This window comes from Lissotriton helveticus, chromosome 3_1 (assembly GCF_964261635.1).
Source record: "Lissotriton helveticus chromosome 3_1, aLisHel1.1, whole genome shotgun sequence".
Classification (NCBI taxonomy): Eukaryota; Metazoa; Chordata; class Amphibia; order Caudata; family Salamandridae; genus Lissotriton; species Lissotriton helveticus.
In genome coordinates, this window is record NC_136061.1 from 900,100,895 (window position 1) to 900,126,462 (window position 25,568).

General features: G+C 44.6%; 1 protein-coding gene across 1 annotated transcript in view; it reads left to right on the top strand.

Annotated features, from left to right (window-relative positions):
• Positions 1–25,568, top strand: part of SF3A3 (splicing factor 3a subunit 3) — a 241,738-nt gene that overhangs the window by 146,863 nt on the left and 69,307 nt on the right. Inside the window, exons 9-11 of the mRNA XM_078681237.1 lie at positions 11,594–11,662; positions 20,513–20,580; positions 22,324–22,431. Of these exons, the coding sequence (XP_078537363.1) occupies positions 11,594–11,662; positions 20,513–20,580; positions 22,324–22,431 (245 nt within the window). The remainder of the gene's footprint in view (positions 1–11,593; positions 11,663–20,512; positions 20,581–22,323; positions 22,432–25,568) is intronic.

Sequence of the window (25,568 nt, forward strand, 5' to 3'; positions counted from 1 at the left end):
CCACCCAAGCGGGTGCCGCCACCTGCATGGAACTTGAACATAGTCTAACGGAACTCATGAAAGAGCCCTTTGAACCACTTCACAAGGCCTCCCTAAAGATGCTAACTATGAAAACAGATTTCCTGGTTGCAATAACGTCCTTACGCAGAGTCAGCGAGCTTCAGGCGCTGACGCTACAGGAACCCTACATACAAATACACAATGATAGGGTTGTGATGAGGACGGACCCACACTTCATGCCGAAAGTGGTATCCAAATTCCACATGAACCAGTCTATACAGATACCGAGTTTTTTCCAAAAACCAACAACTAGCGCAGAGCGAGCTTTGCACACCCTGGACGCCAGAAGGGCAGTCATGCACTACATTGAGAGGACGAAAGGACACAGGAAAACAAAAGTTCTTTGTGTCATTCGCCAACAGTTTCATGGGAAAGGCAGTAACCAAAAAGACTATTGCACAATGGATCGCACAGACAATTCAGCTCTGCCACAAACGTGCAGGACAAGAGCTAGCAGAGGGGACACGTGCCCACTCCACTAGGAAAAAGGGTGCTACAATAGCCTTCCTGGCTAACACACACATAGAAGACATATGCCTGGCGGCAACATGGGCTTCGGTGCACACGTTCACGAAGCACTACTGCGTGGATATACAGATGAAGAAGGAAGCACAAGTCGGACAAAAGGTGCTCCAGCACATATTCAATAACCAACGCTCATCTTCCACCCAGCCGCCACAGAGATGAGAAACCGCTACAAAATCTATGCACAGCATAGTGAATCCAGAAAGATTCACGCTGCAAAACGAATAGTTTTCTTACCTGTCGGTGTAGTTTTGCAGCTTGAAGATCTTTCTGGATTCACTATGCTGTGCATTATTCCGCGGTCTTGTGGTTGGGTCCGGATTTGTAGACTTTTCTTTGTTTTTGTTTTTTTTTGTAGCCCAGGTGGGCGTCGGCGTCACACCTCCTTGGGTGCATTTCCGGTGACGTCGGCATGCTTCCTGCGGAAGCTCCCACTCTTGGGCGCCATCTTCGGGTTCTTTTTTTCCGTGTTTCTTTCGTTTCCGAAGTAATGGCAATGTTCTATTTAGGTGATATTTTACCGCTTTGTACTTAAAGAACTTATAAGTACAAAGCGGTAAAATATCACCTAAATAGAACATTGCCATTACTTCGGAAACGAAAGAAACACGAAAAAAAAAAACCCGAAGATGGCGCCCAAGAGTGGGAGCTTCCGCAGGAAGCATGCCGACGTCACCGGAAATGCACCCAAGGAGGTGTGACGCCGACGCCCACCTGGGCTACAAAAAAATACAAAAAACAAAGAAAAGTCTACAAATCCGGACCCAACCACAAGACCGCGGAATAATGCACAGCATAGTGAATCCAGAAAGATCTTCAAGCTGCAAAACTACACCGACAGGTAAGAAAACTATTCGTTACATGCGCCCACCCACCTCCCTGGTTACCTGTATCTGTTCCAGTACTATCTTACTTACATAATTACACATGGACATCTCTATTCTACTCTTACTTACTCCATTCTCACCCTCTGTGGGAAAACCATCTAACAATGGAGTTGATGCCCATGCGCATTATCACCGAAAGAAGGAGTCACCTACCTTGTGACTGGAAAGACTTCTTCGAACAAAAACAAAGTGCAACTGTCCGGCCCCAACATCAAATGGTGATCAATTCATAGCATGTAACTCTACAGCTCTACATTCCAAGAACGGAAGCATACTGGGTAAGAAGCATTTACCTTCATTTTCGTTTTCAATGCAATTACGTTAGCATGCCATGCGCATGATCGTCATTGCAATGAAAATGCAAAATGGCCCCGGGAGGCCAACAAAAGAAAAAGTAAATATCTGGGCTGTCTGCGGCAGAGGGATTTAGTGCGCCTGTTCTCATAACGGAATGGTTCCGTCATGAGTACAGGAGCACTGGGACTCATGACGGAACATTTCCGTCATGAGCACCAAAAGGGTTAATAAATGACACACGACTCAGAGGAAATCCACACCAATTTTAGAAAAATAAGCTTGTTTCAAGTTTTATTTTATTACCAAGATGTCCGCATACAGGTTAGTACGTTTTTCAGGGAAAATATTTTATTCTTTAAAAAGTTCAATTTTCAGGCTGTGCAACGTTCACCTATGGAGGAAAACAAGAATGCAGTTTATAGGTCTAGCCTGGCGAAAGCAGCGCATGTGTTGCTCTCGCCAGAGACGACCTTTTGTAATCAATTCTCCCCGTAGGCTCATGCATGCGTCTGCATAGACAAAGATGGCTGCTCTCGCTATCTGTCCAAAGCAGACAGCATGCGCGCGCCTGGGACAGTGGACAGTCTGCCGCCATCTTCCTTCAACTCTGGCTCCGTCAAGAGATGTGCAAACGCGCACGCATGGCGGTGTACTTTCACTTTAAACAGTGCACGCGCGCGACGTACCCAGAGTTAAAGGAAGCCAGCGCGCACCTCACAGGAGCACCAGCCCTGACAGCCTCTCTTAAGCAGCTGCAGCCGCCCCGACGCCATGTCACACAGGAACGCCCAGCCAAGCCGCCCTCCCTTGTTTAATTCCTCCTCGATTGCATGGATCACTAATGTATTCTTGATGTGATTTTTGGTAATGGTTCTTTTTGAAAGCGCTCTGATGACCACTGGGCAAGACCTTGCTATATCATAGATGCCAGCAGACCTGTCAGAAAGGAGACACCTGATTTTTTAAAGCCAAAAATAAATTGCCTTTGCTTTCATGTGTCATGTGGAAAATAAAATCCCCCATATTTTTTTCTCAAAATCTCACTCTTCCTAGTCTTAAATTTTGGTGTTCACAAGTCCAAGGAGTCTTCTTAACAAATGGCATTTTTGCTTTATAACATCATAAAAAGCCCTCCTGACGGCATACCTTAAACAGCCAATATCCGGAAGAGGAATAGACTCTTGTGCCTTATATTGCCGTTAACCATTTGGATTCACGAGCTCATGCTCCCCGCCATCTGCTATTGGTTAACTCTTTATTGCGCCAAGATCTATTAGCTGAACCATGCATGCCCAATTGGCTGCAACGCAGGGTTCCAGCCTGAATCGCTATTGGTTATGATGCCGCAACTGCTGCACGCTGCGGTTCTGTTCAGAGCTGCTTCTTATTGGCTGTTGTCGGGTACTGGAAAGGGTTTGGGAGGGCTGTGATTCAAGGTAACGAGGGATGCTCTGAACGGAGTCGGTGAGGAGATAGACTCAATCAGGAGAGGAGTGCGAATGGAAGCAGCGTTCTTGTGGAAGGTAGTCTATCCCTAGACATGTCGTCCAATCTTCCTGGCCACTTAATCCTCCAGAACCTTACCCACCTAACTGGGCTTCGCAGCACGTGGTTTGCTAGAGACTTCCTAAAAAACACGTAACAGACCAACTGCCTTTTTAGGATTTTAGGCTGGTGTTCCCAAGAGGGTCTCACATCCGAATCTGCCCTTCAGAGGCAAGGGGTTCGCTATGTAGGAAGCGGTTAAGGAGATTGAGAGCATGCCGTCTATCTTTCAGTGCCCAGTCAGACCCCTGTGCTCTATGACCGCATGCTGTGTTGTCTGTCTAGTTATAGATAGAGTTGCTATCCTTACCAGAGAAAAATACCTGCTGTATTTCCCCAACATACTGCAAAGGCCAGGACATAATACTTAAATATAACTTTGTATAAAATTGTAATCTTAATACAGCTGTCTGTCTTTAATGGTCAGTTAAGCTTCATTAAGACAGCAATAAAACAGATTTTAAAGAGCGTTCAAATGTGTCCTGTTTAAACAATGTGCTGATAAGGGGATAAAGTACCAGTTTTATGTGATTTTCCTAATTTTTGTACATGCTGGGATCCTAAAATACTGGCCATGCATGTAAAGAAATGGGCAGGTGGCAACCCTAGTTATGGTGAGGACCGTGTCTGCCAGAAGGCAACTTGCTTGGAATAAGGAAACGTCTGCTGTACCATCAGATTGTTCTTAAACAGCCCAAGTTTTAGCAGAGCTTTCATTTTAACAAGAAAGTGTGTTTTTTGTCAACCTTATTTTCTTAGTGCAGTTTAGACTTGAACCGTCCACTCCACTTTCCCTGCCAAAGCTCCTCTAAACAGGCCAGTGACCTTTTCTGGAACGTGAATTACTTCAAAGGCATGGAAGAGACTTAAGCAAAAGGAGTGATGGTGGCCGATTAAGTGAAGCATCCGTCTTATTTTCTAAGAGGTTACATAATACCCATCCCACTTCTACCATTTCTCCCCAATGGCCCTCCAAACAGGTCCAAGACCAGGCGGGAAAACAGGCAAAAGCAGTGGTGAGAGTTACAGCAAACAAATGATGGACGGAATGCTGACAATGCAAACATTCTCCCCCAGTCAAAAGATCTGGGTTAAATCCATTGTTCTTTTGCCCACTACACCACCCCAGTTTGTACCCAGCCATATGCAAATCAGTCTTGACCCTGTGCCTCATGGGAACAGTGAGGCATTTATTTTTTAACTAACTGGAAGTAAAATACCTCTGTGCAGGTAGCTGCTCTGAACGCAAAGTACAGACATTTTGGTCATCTGTAACTGTGGGCCAGCTAGGCTCCAGCTCAATAATAGATGTCAGAACTAGAAATACAGAGTTCCAGTATGTTGTAAAGTAAAAGTCTGAGGTGCTGTACCAAGTGTGTGAAATGAAAGGCTTTAGAGTGTCAGTTTTTTTATCTAACACACAAACTTTAAATAGCTTGTCGTCCCCTACCACCTCCCATGCTCTCTGTGCTCCACCAACCTTTTCACAGTGCCCTGAGTTAGATGCCCCAGAATGTGTGGCCGCTCGTTCTCTTTTCTGGACTCCAATCTGGTGAATGCTCTCCCTGAATCTCTAAGGCTGCGCCTCCTTGTCCACTTTTCGCAAGGAGCTAAAATCCCGGTTAATTCTGGTCCTACTTTGAGGCTGATGAACCTGTTCCTAAGTGCTGGGAAACTCTTTGGGTAGCTGTGCGCTATACTAGAACATTATAATATCATCTAATAAGTGAGCTGTACAAATAAAAAAAAATCAATTGTTATGAAAGCCCAATTTTGTAATTGTGTGATGAAAAAATATCAGAACACTATACTTGGTGATGTGCAAAATATCAGTATATTTGCTGAAGCACAATTTTCACTGATAGTTGTTAATATACTATACAATTATGTCAGTAAATCTGCATGTTAGTGGGAAGGTTTTTGGCCTTTTTAATTGGACATTTACTGTCTGTAAATGACATTGTGCTACCACATCATGTTTTAGTAATATATGGTCACATATACAAAACATTTTTGTGGTTGCAAATGGCCCAATTCTCAGAACCGTGTCCTTTGCTACAACAGAAAAGGTTTTTAAAATGCACAAAAGCCAAATTGCGATTCGGTAACCTGTTATCAAATCGCAGTTTGGGTTTGCAAATCGTATTTGGAAGGGGCGTGTTTACGGCGTCCATTCCCAATACCAATTCGCAGTGGTATGTATGAATGTTTTGCGACCAAATTTAGTTAAAAAAACATTCATTTTTGACTGACCTCAAGGGTGGTGGTGGTAACCATTCGCAAAAGAGAAGGGGGACCCCCTTTCCCTTTGTGAATGTTGATACAAATATTGTTTAAGAGCAGGCAGTGGTCCCACAAACCACTGCCTACTCATAAACCAGCATTGGCATAGCCAATAGGTCTTGCCTTTGAAACCTTATAAGTATTTAGTTACGCAGTACAATATCCTTGTTGCAACATCATCAACTGTTGCATGTCTAAACACTTATAAGGTACCAAAGGCGAGACCTATTGGCTATGCCAATGCTTGTGCAAGTAAGTACACGACCTACAGATACAGTCTTCGGAGTTTCAGGTCAACACCAGGCAAGGTTCAGATTGACAGCAATCAAATAGGGAGCATGAAAAGGAGTTTCATACAAAAATAACCTGGTTATAAAGAACACATTGTAATCTTTATAAAGTTTGATAAGCAGGTATTCTATACTCCTAGGTATGGCTCTGCTAAATTATCTAGTCATGCCCACCTCTTAAGTGTTCCTCATTTAAAACTTATCTACCATCCATCGCTATTCACACACCCACTGAAGGAAAATTGTGATAGAAGTCAGAAAGTGCCTCATGTAAGCATCATCCATGGAGCTACTGGTTGGTACTCCCCAGTTTGCGCGTTTTGTCATCATCGGCAACTTTCTTGACAGAAAAAGATGTGTGACCTAACTCTTAGGCTTGTGTGAAGTGGTGAAAAAATAACGTGTAAATGATGGTGTCATCTATCAAACGTCTAAACACCGAAGAGAGGTAAATAAATCTCCTGATTAAAGATGAGTTGTGAACAACTATTCCACACATTCTTTATTGTAATAGTGTCCACACCCGGTTAAAAAGAATTGCATGTTTAGACCATTTGAACTTGAACAGCCGACATTTTTCATTGCCCAAGAGTTTTTGGCAAATTCATCAGGGCACAAGGACGCATCTCCACCTCACTGATGCTATGGATCGGGTGGTTGCCAGGTGGACTCCTACCAGCAACTCACCGAGGGTGCTCTGAAAGTTAGCCTCCCCCGCAGGATACAGTGCAGCAAAAAATGCAATGTACCGCCATGCCGACAGAGGTGGGCTTGACTAGATAATTTAGCAGAGCTATACCTAGGAGTACATAATACCCACTTAACAAACTTTATAAAGACTACAATGTGTTCTTTATAACCAGGTTATTTTTGTATGAAGGTTCAGATTGACACCAAAACTGCACTACCAGCGGCACAGGGGCGGCTGGGTGCAAAAGTCCAAATTCAGGGTCGAGTGCCAATGTTAACCAATGGAGACTTGGGGAGCTCGAAAATGTGCTGCTCCCAGGTTAGTGAAGCGGGGTCGGTCTCCTGGAGTTAAGGTAGATACAAGGGGGGGCCACAAGGCAGCACCAAACTATGCCCATGTATATAGAGATGCTAGGAGACGTAGGGACACCACCAGTCAAGATCCTCAAGGGCTTTGGAGGCAGTGGTGTCCTTTGGCCTCGGGAAAAGAGCGTACCGGGCAGGTCGCGTCAGGGGGTGTCTTCGAGTTGAGGCTGCAGGTGTTGAGGTGATGTCCGGCAGGGGTCATCCCACGGTGGACTCTTGATCAGAATCGCTGGGGAAACTTCACAAGAATGGGGGGCCACTTGGACTCCGGGTGCTGAGGTACAGAAGTGGGTCTGGCATTGGCTTCAAAGTTCCTCAAGGCAGAATTCTTTATTTCTTGAAGTTGGATTCTTCTGGACAGGTCCGCTGTCCACGGGCAATTAGGAGTCTTTTTAGAAGGTAGGCAGTCCTCCCCGTGTTCCGGAGGTTGCTTGCCTGTGGAATGAGTTGCTCTTCTTCAGCAGGGTTTTTGAGGGTTGCAAACAGGCCAGTTGGGCTAGGCCCGACTCAGTGGATGTCTTCCGTCTTCACAGCTCTTCTATGTCCTCTCTCTTCATAGGTCGTTGCAATCTGATTTCAGAGTCCGTGGAAGCCACCTGAATACTAGATTCAAGGGCAGTACAGGGGAATAATGGGTAGGAACCAATGGGTTCCTTACCTGGAGTGTCTACACCCACTATTATGCCACCCTCCTAGGGGATGTGGGGGGGCATAGCCCTAATCCTGATTGGATAAGTCCCACCATCTTGAAGATGGTGGGCACCGAGAAATTTGCCTAACTTCGCCTCCAGCACCTGAGGTGTGGTGTTGGTGAAAGGGGGCCACCTCCTACTCTATCTTGGGTTTCCCACCTCTTCTTCTGCCAAAAGTGGGGGCTTGAACCAGGGGCTGCCATTTGTTGCTGGATGAAGAGGCTGGGGTCACATTGCAAGGGTGGCAAGGCCTTTGAAGCAGTCCTCTTGAACACTAGGCTCATCCTAGGGGGGGTGTGACACCTCTGCCCAGGATGTGCTTTGTGTCTGGCCTCAGAACAGGGGCTCTCGACCCAGGGGTCCAGAAACATGTCTAGTGGTGGTGGGCTGCTTAAAGTCAGTTAGAGACCACACCAGGGTTGGTAGGTTTTCAGAGGGGGTGTTCTGAGCTCCCCCAGCCCTGGAAACTCCTCCTTGCCAACATAAGAAGAAGGATGACCAAGATGCTGTGTAGCAAAGCCTGAAGGCGCATACTGACTTTGCTCCAGTCCTACCAACTTCTCTCTACCTTCAAAGACCCAGTAAAAGAAGACAGAGCCTGTCCTGCAGCCAGCGATTTCCAGAACCCGAGGAAGACTGCCTGCAGTTCGACAAAGACCAGAGACTCCTGAGGACAGTGGATCCGTCTCCAAGAAACCTACACTAAAGACTCTGATGCCCTCCGAAACCGCAACTCCTGCCCACTCTCCACCCAACACCTCTGGCCTGTGTCAAATTGGCCCACTGATACAGAACAGGTTCCCCACAGATCCTGACCTCAAATCCAGCCTTGGCTGATCCCAGCTGGACTCCACGATGACGCCTGCAGCCTGAATCCAGAGGCTCCCCTTGACTGCGACCGGCTATGGTAAGCAGATTCCGTCGTCCAAGGACACCTCTGCACCCGAAGCAGCTACCAAACAATGGAAATCCCTACCTAACTATATATCGGATGCAGACTCTTCCTTGGCCTTTAAAAAAATCTAAAAACTTGTCTCTTTACATCATAGTTTTCTTTTACTGACTGCATTTCTTCTACTGTTCCTCTTGTTCCGCTATAGGGCCTTGACACCTATGGGTATTAGTGCGCTTTTCAAGTTGTATCCTATCCTTTTTTTATCCTATCTTTACGTGGATGACTGTCTCATCAAAGCCATTACTCATCATCTATTCCAGCACACATACAAGTACCATAGATCTCCTTCACCAACTGTGATTCACCATCAATCCCACAAAATCTCACCTTCAACCGCAGCAAATACAAGCATATCTCCGGGCAATCCTAAACTCAAATTTAGCATTGGTATATCCCAATAATACAAGAATACTAAATATCCAAACATTAATATTCCGATTTCAAATCAATCAGCAACTCACAGTATGCACTGTCATGAGGCTCATAGGCATGATGGCTTCCTGTATTGGCATAGTACACCATGCTTGACTTCACATGTGCCTGTTACAGGAATGCCTAGCACGACATTGGTATCAGTCACAAGGTCATTTAGAAGATCTAGTGTTGATATACATCCGCACAAATCACTCCCTGCTGTGGTGGAACACCAACAATGTCTTAAAAGGCCGTCTTTTGCAGACCCTGTTCCCCACATCACTATGACAACGAGCGCATCTTTCACAGAATAGGGTGCACATTTAAAAGACATCACAGTCCAGGGTCACTGGGGTTCTAAGCCTCAGACTCTCTGCATCAATTAACTAGAGCTTCAAGCTGTCCACCGAGCATTGAAAGCCTTTGTACCTCACCTCATCGGCAAAGTTGTTCTAGTCTGGACTGACAATACAACAACCATGTATAATCTACAAAAAATAAGAGGAAACACATACTCTGCAGCTCTCCCGCCTAGCTCGGACCTTTTGGCTTTGGACTCTACATCACAACATTGTTGGCAGAACATATTCCAGGGATAGACAACAACTTTGCAGACCTCCTCAGCTGAATGCAGGAACAAGTTCTCCCTTACCACAAACTATTATTTCCACAAATAGATCTTTTTGCAACAGCAGAGTACGCAAAATGCCCAGACTTTGCTTCCAGGTTTCCACACACACTATCCAAGGGTAATGATCTATCTATGAATTGGTCTGGGATATTTACCTATGCTTTTCTCCCTCTCCTTCCCTTTCTGGTTCGGAAACTCAGGCAAACATCTCTCAAACCTTTACTAGTAGCCCCTACATGGTCCAGCCAGCCCTGGGACAACACATCACTAGAACTCTCAGTGGTTCCCCATCAGGAGCTCCCCAGCAGGCTGGACCTTCTCAAGCAGAACCATGGAGAAATCAGGCACTCAAATCCCAAAACACAATATGGCTTCTGAGATCATAGAATTCGGTTATCTCAGTCTTCATCCAGAATGTATGACCATTCTTAAAGAAGCACGTAGAAGTACAAGAGCCTCCTACGCAGCCAAGTAAGAAAGATTTGTCTGTTACTGCCATAATAAAAAAATCAATCTATTCTTTGCCACAATACAAAATATAATCTTTTACTTGTTGCATCTACATCTCTTTGGCTTTGCTTTCACATCCATACGATTACACTTTGCAGCAATAGCTACCTATCTCTGAAACCGACAACACTATCTCATTATTTAAAGTACCAGTGATTAAGGCCTTCATGGAAGGGTTTAAAAAGGTGACTTGTGTTCCACCGGCATCCTCATGGAATCTTAACATGGTTATCACTAGACTTATGGGTCCTCCAGTCAAACCCTCTCAAATTTGTCATGGAAGGTAGGATTTCTTATTGCCATCACATCACTTAGACTTATTGTTGAGCTTCAGGCTTTACCCTTAGAAGAACCATTCTTCAAATCCCACAGAGACAGGGTGGTCCTTCGCACCAACTCAAAGTTCCTCCCAAAGGTCATTTTACACTTTCATCTCGACCAGTCGATTGAGTTCCCAGTTTTTTCCCCCCAAAACTACACTCAGTTGGAGAAAGAGCTCTACATACATTAGATGTCAAAAGAGCCATCATGTACTACATTGACAGAACAAAAGTGTTTAGGCAAACAAAGCAACTGTTTGTGGCCTTCTCAGCACCACAAAAGCCTATATTCCTTATATGGAACGCCAGGTAGATTGTTAAATAATTTCAAACTTGTTACATTAAAGCCAAATTACCTTTACCAACACCCCCTAGACCCACTCCACTCGTAAACTAGGGCCTTCTATGGCCTTCCTAGGAAAAATTCCATTAGCTGACATTTGCAATGCAACTACATGGTCCACACCCCACACCTTCACACAAAGCATTATTGTGTGGATCTTCTAGCACACCAACAAGCTAATGTAGGACAGGCAGTGATAAGGTCAACTTTTTAAGCAACGCTTTTGGGAGCATTGCTTTACAGTCTGTACAAAGCATGTGTATCTACAGCTACACATGCCTTGAACGGATTGTGTTACTTACCTTGTAAGCATCTGTTTGTGGCATGTGGTGCTGTAGATTCACGCCGTGCAGGAGAACGGCTCAAAAACTTTCCTGATCTAATCTGAGGCCTCAGGATTATTTACAAGTTGAGATTTCTGCGATTAGATAGAGTATCCACCAAAAAGATCATTACTGAAGGTAAGTAACTTGTTCATCAAGAATCTACATCTACAATTTCTAAACATTTTGCCAGCTCTCTGTCTTCATTTGAGAAAAACTCTTTGTGGCCATTATGCCATGTAAGATGTGTGGGGAGTAGAGGGTATGTAAATTGAAGCAAAATGTTCAGGTCTCATGTTAAATATTTACACATAACACTGGAACAAAGGACCAGAACTATTGAAGTCAGAACTTCTGGCATTTACGTTCGGCAAAGCGTGCTGAATAAGGTGCATTGAACCGGTTTGCTCTTGATAACTCACTATTATGAAAGGTTTCTTAGAATGTTCTTGTTGTTCACAGAAAGAGACTAGTAGTGCCTTGACTCATGCCGGAGCTCACCTGGACCTCTCTGCCTTTTCATCATGGGAGGTAAGATCACATCCACATTTGAATTGCTCTCTGAACTGCTGCTGAAATTACTTTCAGCTACTGGTTGAAATGTACAAAGTTTTCACTCTGTGATGTTCTTTTAAATGGAAAAGTTATGTTTGAGGCATGTGAGCTGTAGATCTCATGCTTATGCATAGATCGCCAATCTAGTGTTGGGCCTGGATGTTTGCACTTTGTTTTTCTTCGAAGAAGTCTTCCTAGTCACGAGGTAGGTGACTCATCCTTTTGCTGATTTTGCGCATGGCCAACGACTCCATCTTTAGATTGTTTTTTTCCGTCATCGGGTTCGGATGTTACTCGCTGTGCTCCGGTTCAACGCCAACCCTTTGGTTTCTGTCAGTGCGTAGAACACTCACCCTCGAAGGTATTGTTTCCGATCGCGTACTCCGCGTATCTTGTTTATTGATTAAAAACCCTATTCGATTGGAGAGGTCGTGGTAGGCCGTTGGGCCTTGCCCCCGGTTCGACCTGCAGTCTTGGTCGACGACGCGGCATGCAGAGCCAACATACAGGCTCCATTCCGGACCTCTTAGGACCTGAATCTGATGAAGAAGCCAGCGACGCTATCAGAGCTGAGGAGGTACAGGAACAAATCTCCCTTTCCGACGATGGCTCCGACCAGGATGAGGACATCCCGCATTGACACCGTACTGTAAGTACAGCCCCTACCTCTCCCCGACTCCCAAGTCAACAGAAAAAGAAGGCACTGGATCAACCCGTGCCCTCGGGCTCTTGTCGGCACCGAGACCACACTTCCGATGCCCCGCCTTCTGGCTTGGCACCGAAGCCTACCAAAAAGCCTCCCAGCATCGAATACCCCCACGCCAAGTCGAGTACCGAACCAAAGCCTTCGGGGTCGAAGACAAAGTCTGGCTCAGACCATCCCCACTCGCACGGAAACCCTCCTCGAATCCGAAAATAACAACCCGAAACCGTCTGCCCCAAAACAGGCTCATACACCAAAGTCACCTAAAAGTCATAGTTTCAGTGATCCGCTCAAAAAAACGTAATCAAAACAGAAAATAATGGGCATACATCCAAAAACTGGACACATTACCACTAAGGGGACTGTAATGTTAATGTTAATGTTATATGGACTTGTAAAGCGCACGGCTGCCCCAGCCAAGGGGCGTCCCGGCGCTAGCTGCATGAAGCTGGGCAGAAGGAGAAGTTTGAATTGACATCATAGAGAAATTGCACACTAACAGAAAAGATGAGTCTTTATGGCTTTCCTGAAGGGTAGCAGATCTTCTATTCCTCGTATTTGAATTGGAAGTTCATTCCAGAGCTTTGCCGCGAGGTATCTGAATGAGCGGCCGCCCATCCTGGCTAATCTAATGCGGGGCACTACGGCTAGATTCTGTCCCTCAGAACGCAGCGTGCGTCGGGGAACGTAGGATGAGAGAAGTGGACAGAGCATGGGGGGGGAAGCAGTTTTAAGGATTTTAAAAGCAAGGCATAGGGTCTTGAAGTGAATCCTTTTTTCCACGGGAAGCCAGTGGAGTTTCGTGAGGACTGTAGTCACCGACTTATGGCGAGGGAGGCTGGTCAGAGCTCTGGCGGCGGCGTTCTGGACTCGCTGGAGTCTAGATTTCTCTGCTACGTTTGCCCCTAACAGGAGGGAGCTAGCATAGTCCAGCCTCGAAAGGATTGCTGACTGAACCACTAGTTGGCGGGTTTGGTGGTCGAAAAATTTTAAAATCGGCCTGAGATTGCGCAAAATTCCAAAACAGGTGGCTGCCACTTTCTTGGTGTGGTGGGTAAAGTTCAGGGCAGAGTCCACCCAGACTCCCAGGTATTTTACGCAGTCTTTATGCTCGGGTAGTTGGCCGAGGGTCTCTGGCCACCAGCTGTTCCCCCAGGCAGTTGTCTCTTTGCCCACCAGCAAAACCTCCGTTTTGCCAGCGTTGAGCTGGAGGTAGTTCGCCGTCATCCAGCTGGTGATGTCTATGAGAGTCTGTTTGAAATTCTGTGCACTAAGACCGCTTTCATTTTTCAGTGTCACCACTATTTGGGTGTCATCAGCGTAAGACACAAGTGACAGTCCATGACTCCTGGCTACTTCTGCCAGAGGTTGAACGTACACATTGAACAGGGTGGGGCTGAGAGCCGACCCCTGGGGCACACCCTGTTCAATGGGGCATTCTTTAGAGAGAAAAGGAGGTGTGGAGACTCTGAAAGATCTGCCTGACAAAAAAGCTTTGAACCAGCTGAGAGCCTGTCCTGTGACCCCTATCTCCTCCAGCCTGAACAGCAGAATCTCGTGTGACACCGTGTCGAAGGCAGCACTGAGATCTAAAAGAATCAGTGCTGCCGTCCCGCCAGAATCTAATATGGTACGGAGAAGTTCTGTCACACTTAAGAGAGCTGTCTCGGTACTGTGACCGGCGCGGAAACCATGTTGGGACCTGTCCAGAATGGCATTAGACGTCAGATATTTGGTCAAGATGGAATTAACATGGGCTTCTGCTACTTTGGCTGGCCAGGGGAGGAGTGATATAGGTCTGAAGTTTTCAGGTAAAGTAGGGTCAAGCGTGGGCTTTTTTATGGTGGGTGTCACCCAGGCTTGCTTCCATCTTATGGGTATATTGGCAGTGAAAAAGGACAGGTTTACAATGTCTCTAAGGGGGCCAAGTACAGTCCAGTCTGACTCTCTAAATAATTCAGGTTTCAGGGGGTCTGTGGGTGAGCCTGACTTAATTTTATTACAGAGTTTGAGGAAATCTTCTTGGCTGAGTGCCGGGATAATAGAAAGATTGGGCCTGTTCGGATCGACTGAAGGAATGAGGTGGGGAGTCGCTGGGAAGGTACAATAGATTTTCTTGATTTTGTCCATAAAAAAAGACGCCATGTCATTACAAAATGTAGGAGACGTATTGGAGTTGTCTATCGTTTTCTTGGCGCTGAGCTCTTTTAGTATTCTAAAAATGGTTTTGGAGGCATTATGACTATTCTTAATCTCAGTGGTGTAATATGCCGCTCGAGTCCTACAAATATTGTGGTGGTAACTTTTTTGTAATTGGACATAGAGGGTCTTGAGTGCCGGATCATATTCTCTCCTCCATGTTCGTTCGGCTTTTTTACACTCTTTTTTGCGAGGAGAGCTCTTCGTTGAACCAAGGGCTGGATTCGTGGTAACGCGCCTTGATCCATTTGGCTGGTATCAGGGAGTCCAAAGCTTTACTAATCCACTCGCAAAAATGGTCATAGCCTCGGTCAGGGTCCTCGCTAGGTTGAGGAGGGTACTTTGTGAGGAGTGCGTGGAAGTCTTCGAGACAAAGCTTCCTCCACGGTCTTTTCAGGACTTGCTGGGCGGGTTTTAAGTTGGGGTCATCACTGAGAGGTATAGTCATAATCACCAAACAGTGGTCAGACCAGGTCATAGGGATAGGGGGTTCGACACTCACATTGATCATATTCGAAAAGATGGGGTCTAAGAGATGCCCGCCGCTGTGTGTGGGACCACCCACAAGTTGACAGAGCTGAAGGGCGGCGAGGTCGGCTAGCAAGGTATTGATCTTAGTATCAGTGGTAAGATCAAAGTGAATGTTCAAATCTCCCATGATGGTGAAATTCGCAGTTTCGGTGATCAGAGAGCATGTATGCTCAAGGAGTGAGGTTGTGAAGCTCATGCTTGCTCCCGGGGGCCTATAGATCAGGAGACCCACGAGGCTAAGTTGAGAGTTAATTTTAATATTGAAGCGTGCAGATTCACTTTCTTTAATTTCTAATCTCGATAGGTGGCAAGTGAAATAGGATTTAACCAATTTTGCTATCCCCCCTCCCCTGGCGTGCCTATTCAGCGTGTACGTGGTGTACCCCATAGGGGTGGCGAGGTTGATGACTGAATTCATGTCGTCTCGAAGCCAGGTCTCTGTCAGGAATAGAATATCTAGGGAGTAGTTGGAAAGTAATTTATGAATTTCCGAGTGAAGTAAAGAGTGAGACTAACACCGAAGAGGCATATCATATTCCATTGAAGAAGAGAAATAGTGGAACAATCCCTTCCCCTCCTCCTCTTCCATCACCACCTTTGCCTCACTCTCTACCTGTGCCACTCACCACCACATACACCTGACAATCAGGGTGATTGGGATGAAAATAATGATCAGCCAGGACCTACAGATGAGTGGGATGACTACAACACTGACTCGCCCACAGACAATGATCCTGACCTATATCCTACCAGGCCCTCTCCACCAGACGACAGTGTAGGCTATATTGAATTCCTTGGCAGGGCTGCCAATTACCATGGGGTCCAGCTCCATAAAGAATCCCTTGAAGAAGATTTCCTTTTTTAAACAAACCGCACACAAAAATCAACACATATGTTGCCCATGCTGAAGGGAATGACCAGGCATGTAGACGAGATATTTAAGGATCCTGTCGGGGCACGTATTCTTACCCCAAGGGTGGATAAAAAATACAATCCTGCACCATCTGATCCAGTCTACATAAGAGCACAGTTACCCTTAGACTCGTTAGTAGTTTCCAATGCATGCAAAAGGGCAAACTACTGGAGACACTCCACCCCCAGATAAGGAGTCAAAGCTCCTTGATGCTTCAGGAAAAAGGGTAGCCTCCGAGGCAGCTAACTTCTGGCGCATATCTAATACACAAGCGTTGCTAGCCAGATATGACTGTGCGCATTGGGATGAAATGGAATAACTCATCCAATTTGTACCCCAAGAACATAAATCTAAAGCGCAAGACCTGGTAACTGAGGGACAATTAATTTCATACAATCAAATTAGGTGCTCCCTAGATGCTGCCGACACATCTGCCAGAGCGGTGAACACTAGTGTCCTTTTAAGAAGACCCGTCTGGCTACGCATATGACGGTTCAGACCTCCATATTGAACACACCTTTTGATAAAGAACACCTTTTTGGGCCGGTGGTAGATTCTTCACTTGAGAAGATGAAAAAATATACTGAAGTGGCTAAATCTATGGGAGCTCTTCAGTTTACACAAGGCCATGGTTCATTATGGCGCTCTTTCTATCGGGCTGGGTCCAAAAATATTTCCTCTGAAACTGCATCCACCTATAAGGGCAATAACCAACCCTCCGGTTCCAAAACTTACTTTAGTGGGGGTTATAGAGGAAACAACGGCAGAGGTAGAGGTTCGAACACACGTACCTCCCTCTCCCTCCAATACAAAGCAGTGACTTGTTCACAAGTTCCCCCCAACCACTTAACACCTGTCGGGGGACGACTGTCACAATTCCTACCAAAGTGGAAATCAATAACAACAGACAGATGGGTTCTACAAATTATCCATTCTGATTACTGCCTGGAGTTCATCAACACTCCTCCAAACATTCCTTAAAAGTCACACAAACTTTCACCGGATCACCTTCACCTCCTCAAACAAGAGGTACAGTCTCTACTTCTAAAAGGAGCTAAAGCCCCCGTACCACCACAACCTCAAGGGGCGGGCGTGTATTCCTTTTACTTCCTAATTCCCAAAAAGGGCGGCTCTCTCAGACCAATATTACATCTCCGAGAACTAACTTTTTACATACAGTCAGACCATTCCCACATGGTGACACTTCAACAGGTACTACCTCTTTTGCCAAAGGGTGACTTTCGGTCTGTTCTAGACTTAACAGACTCCTACTTTCATATTCCAATCCACCCGGCTCACTGCAAATTTCTCCGATTTACAGTAGCAGGTCAGCATTACCAAATCAAGGTACTGCCATTCGGAGTCACCACTGCCCCCAGAGTCTTCAAGAAGTGTCTGGCGGTAGTAGCTGCTCATCTGAGAAGACAAAGCATCCATGTCTTCCCATACCTGGACGATTGGCTCATCAAAGCCTGCACGTATCAACAATGCCGCAAGCTACACTTGGAGTTTACAGTCAATTTGTTAAAATCACATCTTCAGCCAGCCAAAACTCAAAACGACCTAAGTGCCTCTTTAGATACTCAAAGGGCTCTGGTGTTTCCCAATGCAGCCAGAATTCAAAACATTCAGGCGTTAATTCTCCAGTTTTCAGCCAATCACTAACTTCAGCTCGAGTTTTTATGCAGCTGTTGGGAATGATGGCGTCTTGTATCATAATCGTTCCCCATGCCAGGCTGCACATGCGTGCACTTAAAGAATGCTCAGCCAGTCAGTGGAACCAGTTACACAGTCTATTGACCGATCTAGTGTTGGTAAGCAGCCGTACTCATCGCTCTCTGCAGTGGTGGAACAAACAAAATTTGTCAAAAGGATGGCCCTTCATAGATACGGTTCCACAGACAGTATTAACAGTGGACGCGTCCCTAACTGGCTGGGGAGCTCATCTTAAAAAACACACAGTGCAAGGCCTCTGGAGCCACCAGCAAAGGTTGCTACACATCAATCACTTAGAGCTGATGGCAATATTTCTAGCTCTCAAAGCCTTTCAAGATCACGTCTGGCAAAGTTGTCTTGGTGCGAACCGACAACATGACAGCTATGTATTACTTACAGAAACGGGTGGGACACACTCTCCAACTGTCCCACTTAACCCAAGACATCTGGAGGTGGGCAATTAATCACAATATCTCCTAGCGGAACACCTCCCAGGAGTCAACAACCAAATTGCGGACCTCCACAGCAGGCAGGGGTATCAAATACACGAATGGGAACGTCACTCCTCAAGTTCTCCACCCATACTTCCACGCTTGGGGAGTCCCTCACATAGATCTGTTTGCAACACACCAAAACGCAAAATGCCAAAGCTTCGCCTCCAGGTATCCACATCCGTTATTCAAAGGCAATGCTCTGCGGATGAACTGGTCAAGGATATTTGCTTACACTTTTCCACCTCTCCCACTCATTCCATTAGTGGTTCGGAAACTCAGGCAAACATCTCTCACACTAATCCTAGTAGCTCCAACATGGGCAGGTCAACCCTGGTTTTCAACCCTATTGGAATTCTCTCTGGTACTGCATCAAAAATTGCATTTAACTCCCAGTCTCCTCACACAGAGAAATGGAGAAATCAAACACCCCCCAGATCTCAAACAATTGAACCTCACGAACTGGCTCCTGAAGTCCTAGATTTTGGTTATTTGAACCTTCCACCAGACTGTATGAACATTATTAAGGAGGCCAGAAGGCCTACCATAAGTGCCTGCTACGCAGCCAAATGGAAGCGATTTGTTATCTATTGCAATAACAATAACATCAACCCTCTTGATGCTTCCATACAAAACATTATCTGCTACCTGTTACATTTGCAGCAGTCATCTTTGGCCTATCCATCCATCAGACTGCATCTAGCTGCAATTGCAGCCTATTTTCAAAATAGGCAACATTTATCGCACTTTAGAGTGCCTGCAATCAAAGCATTTATGGAAGGACTGAAAAGAGTTATACCACCAAGACTTCCACCTGCCCCAGTGTGGAATCTTAATATAGTCCTTACAAGGTTGAACCCATGCACAAATTTGAACTACAATTCTTCACTTGAATAACAGTATTCCTCATTGCAATCACTTCATTAAGGAGAGTGGGTGAACTTCAGGCACTAACCATAAAATAACTTTTTTTCCAGCTACACAAAGATAAAGTGGTTCTTTGTACCAATCCTAAATTCCTGCCTAAGATAGTATCTGCATTTCACAGAAATCAGTCGGTTAAATTACCTGTTTTCTACCCTCAAACTGACTCCATTGCAGATTGAGCTCTACACACCTTAGATGTTAGACGAGCACTGTTGTATTATACTGAAAGAACTTAATCTTTTCGTAAGACCAAACAACTTTTTGTCGCTTTTGCACCACCGCACAAGGGCAATCCTATATCCAAATCAGGTATTGCTAGCTGGATTGTTAAATGTATTCAGATTTGCTATGCAAAAGGTAAAACGACTCGAACGGTCGCCCCATAGAGCACATTCCACTCTTAAGCTAGGAGCTACTATGGCTTTCTTAGGGATCATCCCTACTGCTAACATCTGCAAAGCTGCAACATGGTCCACACCACACACATTCACCAAGCACTATTGTGTAGATGTGTTAGCCAAACAACAAGCTAATGTGGGCCAAGCAGTACTTGAAAACGCTGTTTCAGACAACTCCACCAGTTACAGGATAGCCACCACTTAGAGGTGATTGCTGTATAGTCTATGCATAAGCATGTGATCTACAGCTCACATGACTCGAACCGAAAATGCTACTTACCCAGTATGCATCTGTTCTTGGTATGTAGAGCTGTAGAATCTCATGCGCCCACCCACCTCCCCGGGTTCCTGTAACTTCTGTAGTTCTTGTTACTATGCATACATACACATGGACTTCTCTATTCTTTACTACTACTCCATTCTCTCAACCTCTGCGGGAAAACAATCCGAGGATGGAGTCGATGACCATGCGCACTATCACCGAATGGAGGAGTCACCTACCTTGTGACTAGGAAGACTTCTTCGAAGAAAAACAAAGTGCAAACATCGGGCCCAACACTAGATGGAGATCTAAGCATGAGATTCTACAGTTCTACATGTCAAGAACAGATGAATATTGGGTAAGTAGCATTTTCCTTTCTTCTGAAGCGCAATTTGTCACCCTAACACTATTGTTGCTTCATTTCCCTCTTTGAGTATATTTTATGAAATTAATATTTACAACTGTGAAATAGGTAATCATTGACAGTCCAATAAGCAGCAGTTTTGTTTAACTTGAATTATCTTGATTTTGTGTTTTTTATCTTTGTTTTGGTTGGGATGGGTGGGTTGTTCAAAATCCTTTTGGACATCTGTTTGAATTTTCTTTTAAATATCCCTGGCCCATGCAAAGATTGTGCACTCTAGTAAAGTAATCCTTCTCTGTATTGGCTTTCTTTTTATAAATAGGAATTAGCTTCTCTTGGTTTGGACAGATTGAAATCTGCCTTGATGGCACTTGGTCTAAAATGCGGAGGGTAAGACATTTTCTATTTCTTTATTCTTTTACAGGTATTGAAAATGTTTCTATGCAATTGTTTTTTTACTTCAGCACACTTCCTTTACTTGTTAGCTTGCAGTTAGCAAGGTATGACATATTGTTTTTATCCCTGTACCATGGCAAATGTGCTGTAGCAACATGCACCTGCATATAAACACGGGACGTGTTTTTTGTTACCAATGTTCCACTTGATAAGAAGAGTAGAGTGGTATTAGATATTGGGTTAATGTGTTGTGAAATATGATTTCTATGTAGGCCAGAAAATGATTTGGGTAATGGCCTTTAGCACTACACATGCTCAGGTACTTAAACATGTGCCTTCATCTCATTCAGTTACACGTCCAATAACTTAAAATATGCCAGTATAATATGCATAATTTCAAGAATTTTGCATTACTCTTCTAACACAACATTCCTGAAATTGCACCACTTCATGTAGTTATGGGCCATATGTGATAAAGATTTACCACAAGCGCACTCCGACAACAGAACGTGAGCAGCTATTGCTCATGGTTGTTTGTTTAAATGTGTTTAAAACTGCTGTAACCACATATTTTGCGCTAAAATATAACATGAAATTTGCATTTCTCCTAATTGCAACAGGAAATAAAAATTAAATGTTGCCCATATTTTGTGTAATTACACAAAAACAAGTCCTGAATATTTTGCACACCCTTACCAATAACTTGAGGAGGTTTGAAATGATGATTTTTGGTGTTCTAAATTCCAATATCCCAAGGATTTAAAAATCCTCCGGCTTAATTTAAATGTTCAACCACATGAATGCTTCGGAAAGAATTAAAACATGGCAGATGCATCTATGCAATAAACAGAGGTGGTATTGAAATTGTCAAAGTTTACACAGTGCACAAAATATTATGAATCCAAAAGTTAACCTTTTCTTGTACTCTGTCCTAATTCTCACCCTTTACCGATCACTCCAGTATAGGGTGTATAATTGTTAATATCATAGTTGGTTCAAATGATTTGACTGCCTTCTGTTAGTGTATGCATGATGCTTTTAGTACTTTTTAATAAGATTGTTAATGAAGCATCAGAATTGGGTCTTCTTGCTGCTTCTTGTCCAGCAAGATGACGCAGACAGTATTTTTTCTTAGTACTCATTTGTTCGATATAAAGTCTCCTTGCTGAAAAAAGTAGCGTCTTTTCTGGCCTTTTTTGTAATCAACAACAAATAACAGTTGCTTTCCCTTGGTCCATGGAAAATATTTACAACTATAAATGCATAGCAGGTCAATTAGGTAAGCTATAAATAGTCTTTGTATTTTTAGAAGAATATAAAGTGATGGATTCAGAATACATTACTTCAACGTTAATTTATTTAGTGTATGCTTAGCATGTCATTTTTTGTTGGCATTTGTGACCGAATGGGTGAAGCAACGTTTGTGAAGATTTAGCTGCACAGGAAAAGAATAATGAAGAAATGAGGCAGAGCCCAAAAGGGCAAGGAATATTAGGTGTACAGTACTTCATTTTTTATATTCCTTCCAAGTTGTACTCCATATTATACTGGTTTGGTTAATCCATCTTTTGTCATAAAATATTTACACAGTTTAACATTTTATAACTGTTATCTGGGTTTTCCTACTGTTGGGAGGATTTGGAGTAGAAGGTTGAGGGAATAACATTCCTTAAACCAAGTTAAATGTAATTTGATACTGTTGGATCTATTTGTGAATAATGAAAGGCTTTTTTTCAGGACCCTAGAAGAAAGAGCACAGAGGCTTTTCGGCACAAAAGGAATATCATTGCAGGCGCTTGATGCTTCCTTGTTTGCAAAGAATCCCAAAGCCAAAGGGGCGAGAAGGTAAGTCGTCCGTAAGCATACCAGGCTGTAATACTCACTGCCCAGAATAGTATAGCAGTTTTGTTACTTATATCTCTGGTTCGTTATTGTTTAATGGCGCAATACATGACTTGATATTTGGGAAGAGGTAAAGCAGGGGTACCTTGGCTCGTCCCAAACAATAACACAATTGAGCCTAATTGTATGGGTCTAGATTGCACTACCTTAAATGGGTTTCATCTCCCATTCTCAACCCTGAGTTCACCCTAGATTCAGATAGGTTGCCCTGACAGGAAGCCAGATGCATCAGACTTGGAGACCTAATTAATAGGTGAACTGTAATGTCCTTTCCTTAATAGCAGAATGAAAGCTTTAGGTATGTGCCAGTATTACACTTGGCTGCTTCTCGCTGCATTATGCATAATAAATGCTGATCTAGTCACACTGAATGGGAAACAATTTATCACATCAGTCGTAAGAGACCTGATGGACACACTGATCCACAGACTGTGGGATGGTACTCATCTCTGTACATACTTAGGGAGTGGTACTCCGAGCCATCAAAACTATAGTGAGAGTCACAGTTTCAATATCAGATATATTCCTTGTATACTGCTTGACTGGATGACCAAGTTAGTGTGGAAAACGTAAAACGATGTGCCTCCTTGACTGATATGCATTCCTTTTTGCCAAACAAGCCATCTCAGATAAAAGGAGCATGGCTCTCAGCCCCGAATGCTGCACTGGTACAACAAGGTGTTGTCTGTCCTCAACTTGGACAAAGTTTAATCGTCCCTTCATAGAGCCAAACATTTATTGTAATCTATTTTACTTCATTTTCTGAAACATTTCCCATCAAACAGCAGAGAACTTACATGCTTTGGGAACTTTATAGCACTGCAAATAGTGGATACAGAAACCTCTTTTTGGTATTCCTGCTTTGACATGCCCAAAAACCCTGCGTCACTACTGTCCTAGATCTTCTCCACAGGCTGTTGGGCAATATCCTCGAAAACAGACTTCTATTGCTCACTCCAGAATACTTCTAATAAAATCAACAAACTCTTCCTCATAGCGCATATACGTACTGAAAGAAGCAGACCATCCTTCCACAACAACAAATTACACGTTTAAATTGGAGGACGTTCGACATTTGGTGTCTAAAGGAGCAGAATGATGCAAGATTTGCCAAGGAGAAACTGCTGCTGTATGTGTGATATATGGCCAAGTGTCATTCAGTTTTCTCTGTAAAAGTGAAATTTGCTGTTATTGCTACATGACCTGCAATGTGGTCTGAAGCAGCTAAAGGACCTCCTCAAGACTTGCAAAATTGTAATGGGGTCTGAATCAACCAAGACACAATTCCAGGAGTTGGTTGCTGAGTTTGATAGAGGCGGGGGGGACACACACCTTCCCCAACTGTCCCACTTAGCCTAAGACATCTGGAGGTGGGCCATTCACCGCAAACTTAATCTCCTAGGGAAAGCCCTCCCAGGAGTCAACAACCAGATTGCAGATCTCAGCAGGCAGAGACAGCAAATACACGAATGGGAACTCCACCCTCCGGTCCTCCTTCCATACTTTCAACATTGAGGATTCCCTCTCAAAGACCTGTTCGGCCACATACCAAAACGCAAAATGCCCAAACTTCGCATCCAGGTATCCGCACCCATTGTCCAAAGGCAATGCACTGTGGATGAATTGGTCAGGGATATCTGCTTTCGCTTTTCCTCGGGTCCCGCTCATTCCATTAGTGATTTGGAAACTCAACTAAGTGTCCCTGACACTAATCCTAATCGCTGACACATGGGCACGTCAACCTTGGTTCACAACCCTATTGGAACTCTCAATAGTTCCTCATCAGAAACTACGTTTTACACCCAATCTTCTCACACAGAGCAATGGAGATATAAGACTTCCAGACCCCAGACCTACCACAAAAGCCTGCTATGCAGCAAAGTGGAAGCGGTTTGTGATATACTGCAATAACAACCACATCAACCCACTTGATGCTTCTGTGCAAAACATTATATGTTATTTGTTACATCTACAACTTTCCAATTTAGTGTACTATTTCATACGCTTACATCTGGCGGCAATAGCTGCATACCTCCAGAATAGACAACACTTCTCTCTTTTTAGAGTGCCTGTTATCATAGCCTTTATGGAGGAACTCAAAAGAGTAATTCCCCGAAGACGTCCACGTGCTCCAGTATGGAATCTCAATATTATTCTCACCAGACTAATGGGTCCACCCTTTGAGCCATTGCACAAATGTGAACTGCAATTTCTCACATGGAATGCTGCTTTCCTCGTTGCTATCACATCACTCAGAAGAGTGGGTGAGCTTCAGGCATTAACTATAGAAGAACCTTTTTTTACAAATGTACCAAAATAAAGTGGTTCTGCGGACTAATCCTAAAGTTCGAGGCCTATGAGCTGCATATTGTACACTTAGCAATAGATCGCCACCTGGTGTTGGGCTCGGATGATTGCAGGTTGTTGTCTTCTTGGGAGAAGTCTTTGTAGTCACGAGATAGGTGACTCCTCCCTTGGACAATACTGCGCATGGTCATCGACTCCATTCTCAGATTGTTTTTTTCCGCCACTGGATTCGGATGAAAGTTTTCCGCTCCGGCTAGAAAATACTTTTTCTGCATTTTCGAAGCGTGAAACTTTAGATAAACTTTTTTCGACATCGAATAGACTTTTCGACATCACCAGCTACATTCCGGTGCGTCGACGCGGGCCGTTGGGCCTATCGGCGCCGTACGGCCTACGCCTCATGGACAGAACTCCATTCAAGAGATGCCCGGTATGTCGAGCAAAATTCCCTCATAGCGACCATCACGAGGTTTGCAACCTCTGTCTCTCGCCAGAACACGACAAGTCGACCTGCTCAGCCTGTGCCTCCTTCCGATCGAAGAAGACCATTCGGGATCGGAGGGCCCGTCGACACGAGATGAGGAAATCAGCGCCAGCACCGGAGGCCATCTTTGAGGAGGAGATCGTCGAAGAAGACGACTCCGAGGACGAAGATCCACTCGAAGACATCTCCGAGGACGAGGCTCCACTCGTCGCCGAGGAAGACTCGCCTGATCTCCAGATTATATCAGGGGTAGAGGACTCAGACGACTTGATACCGTCTCGGCAGCCTG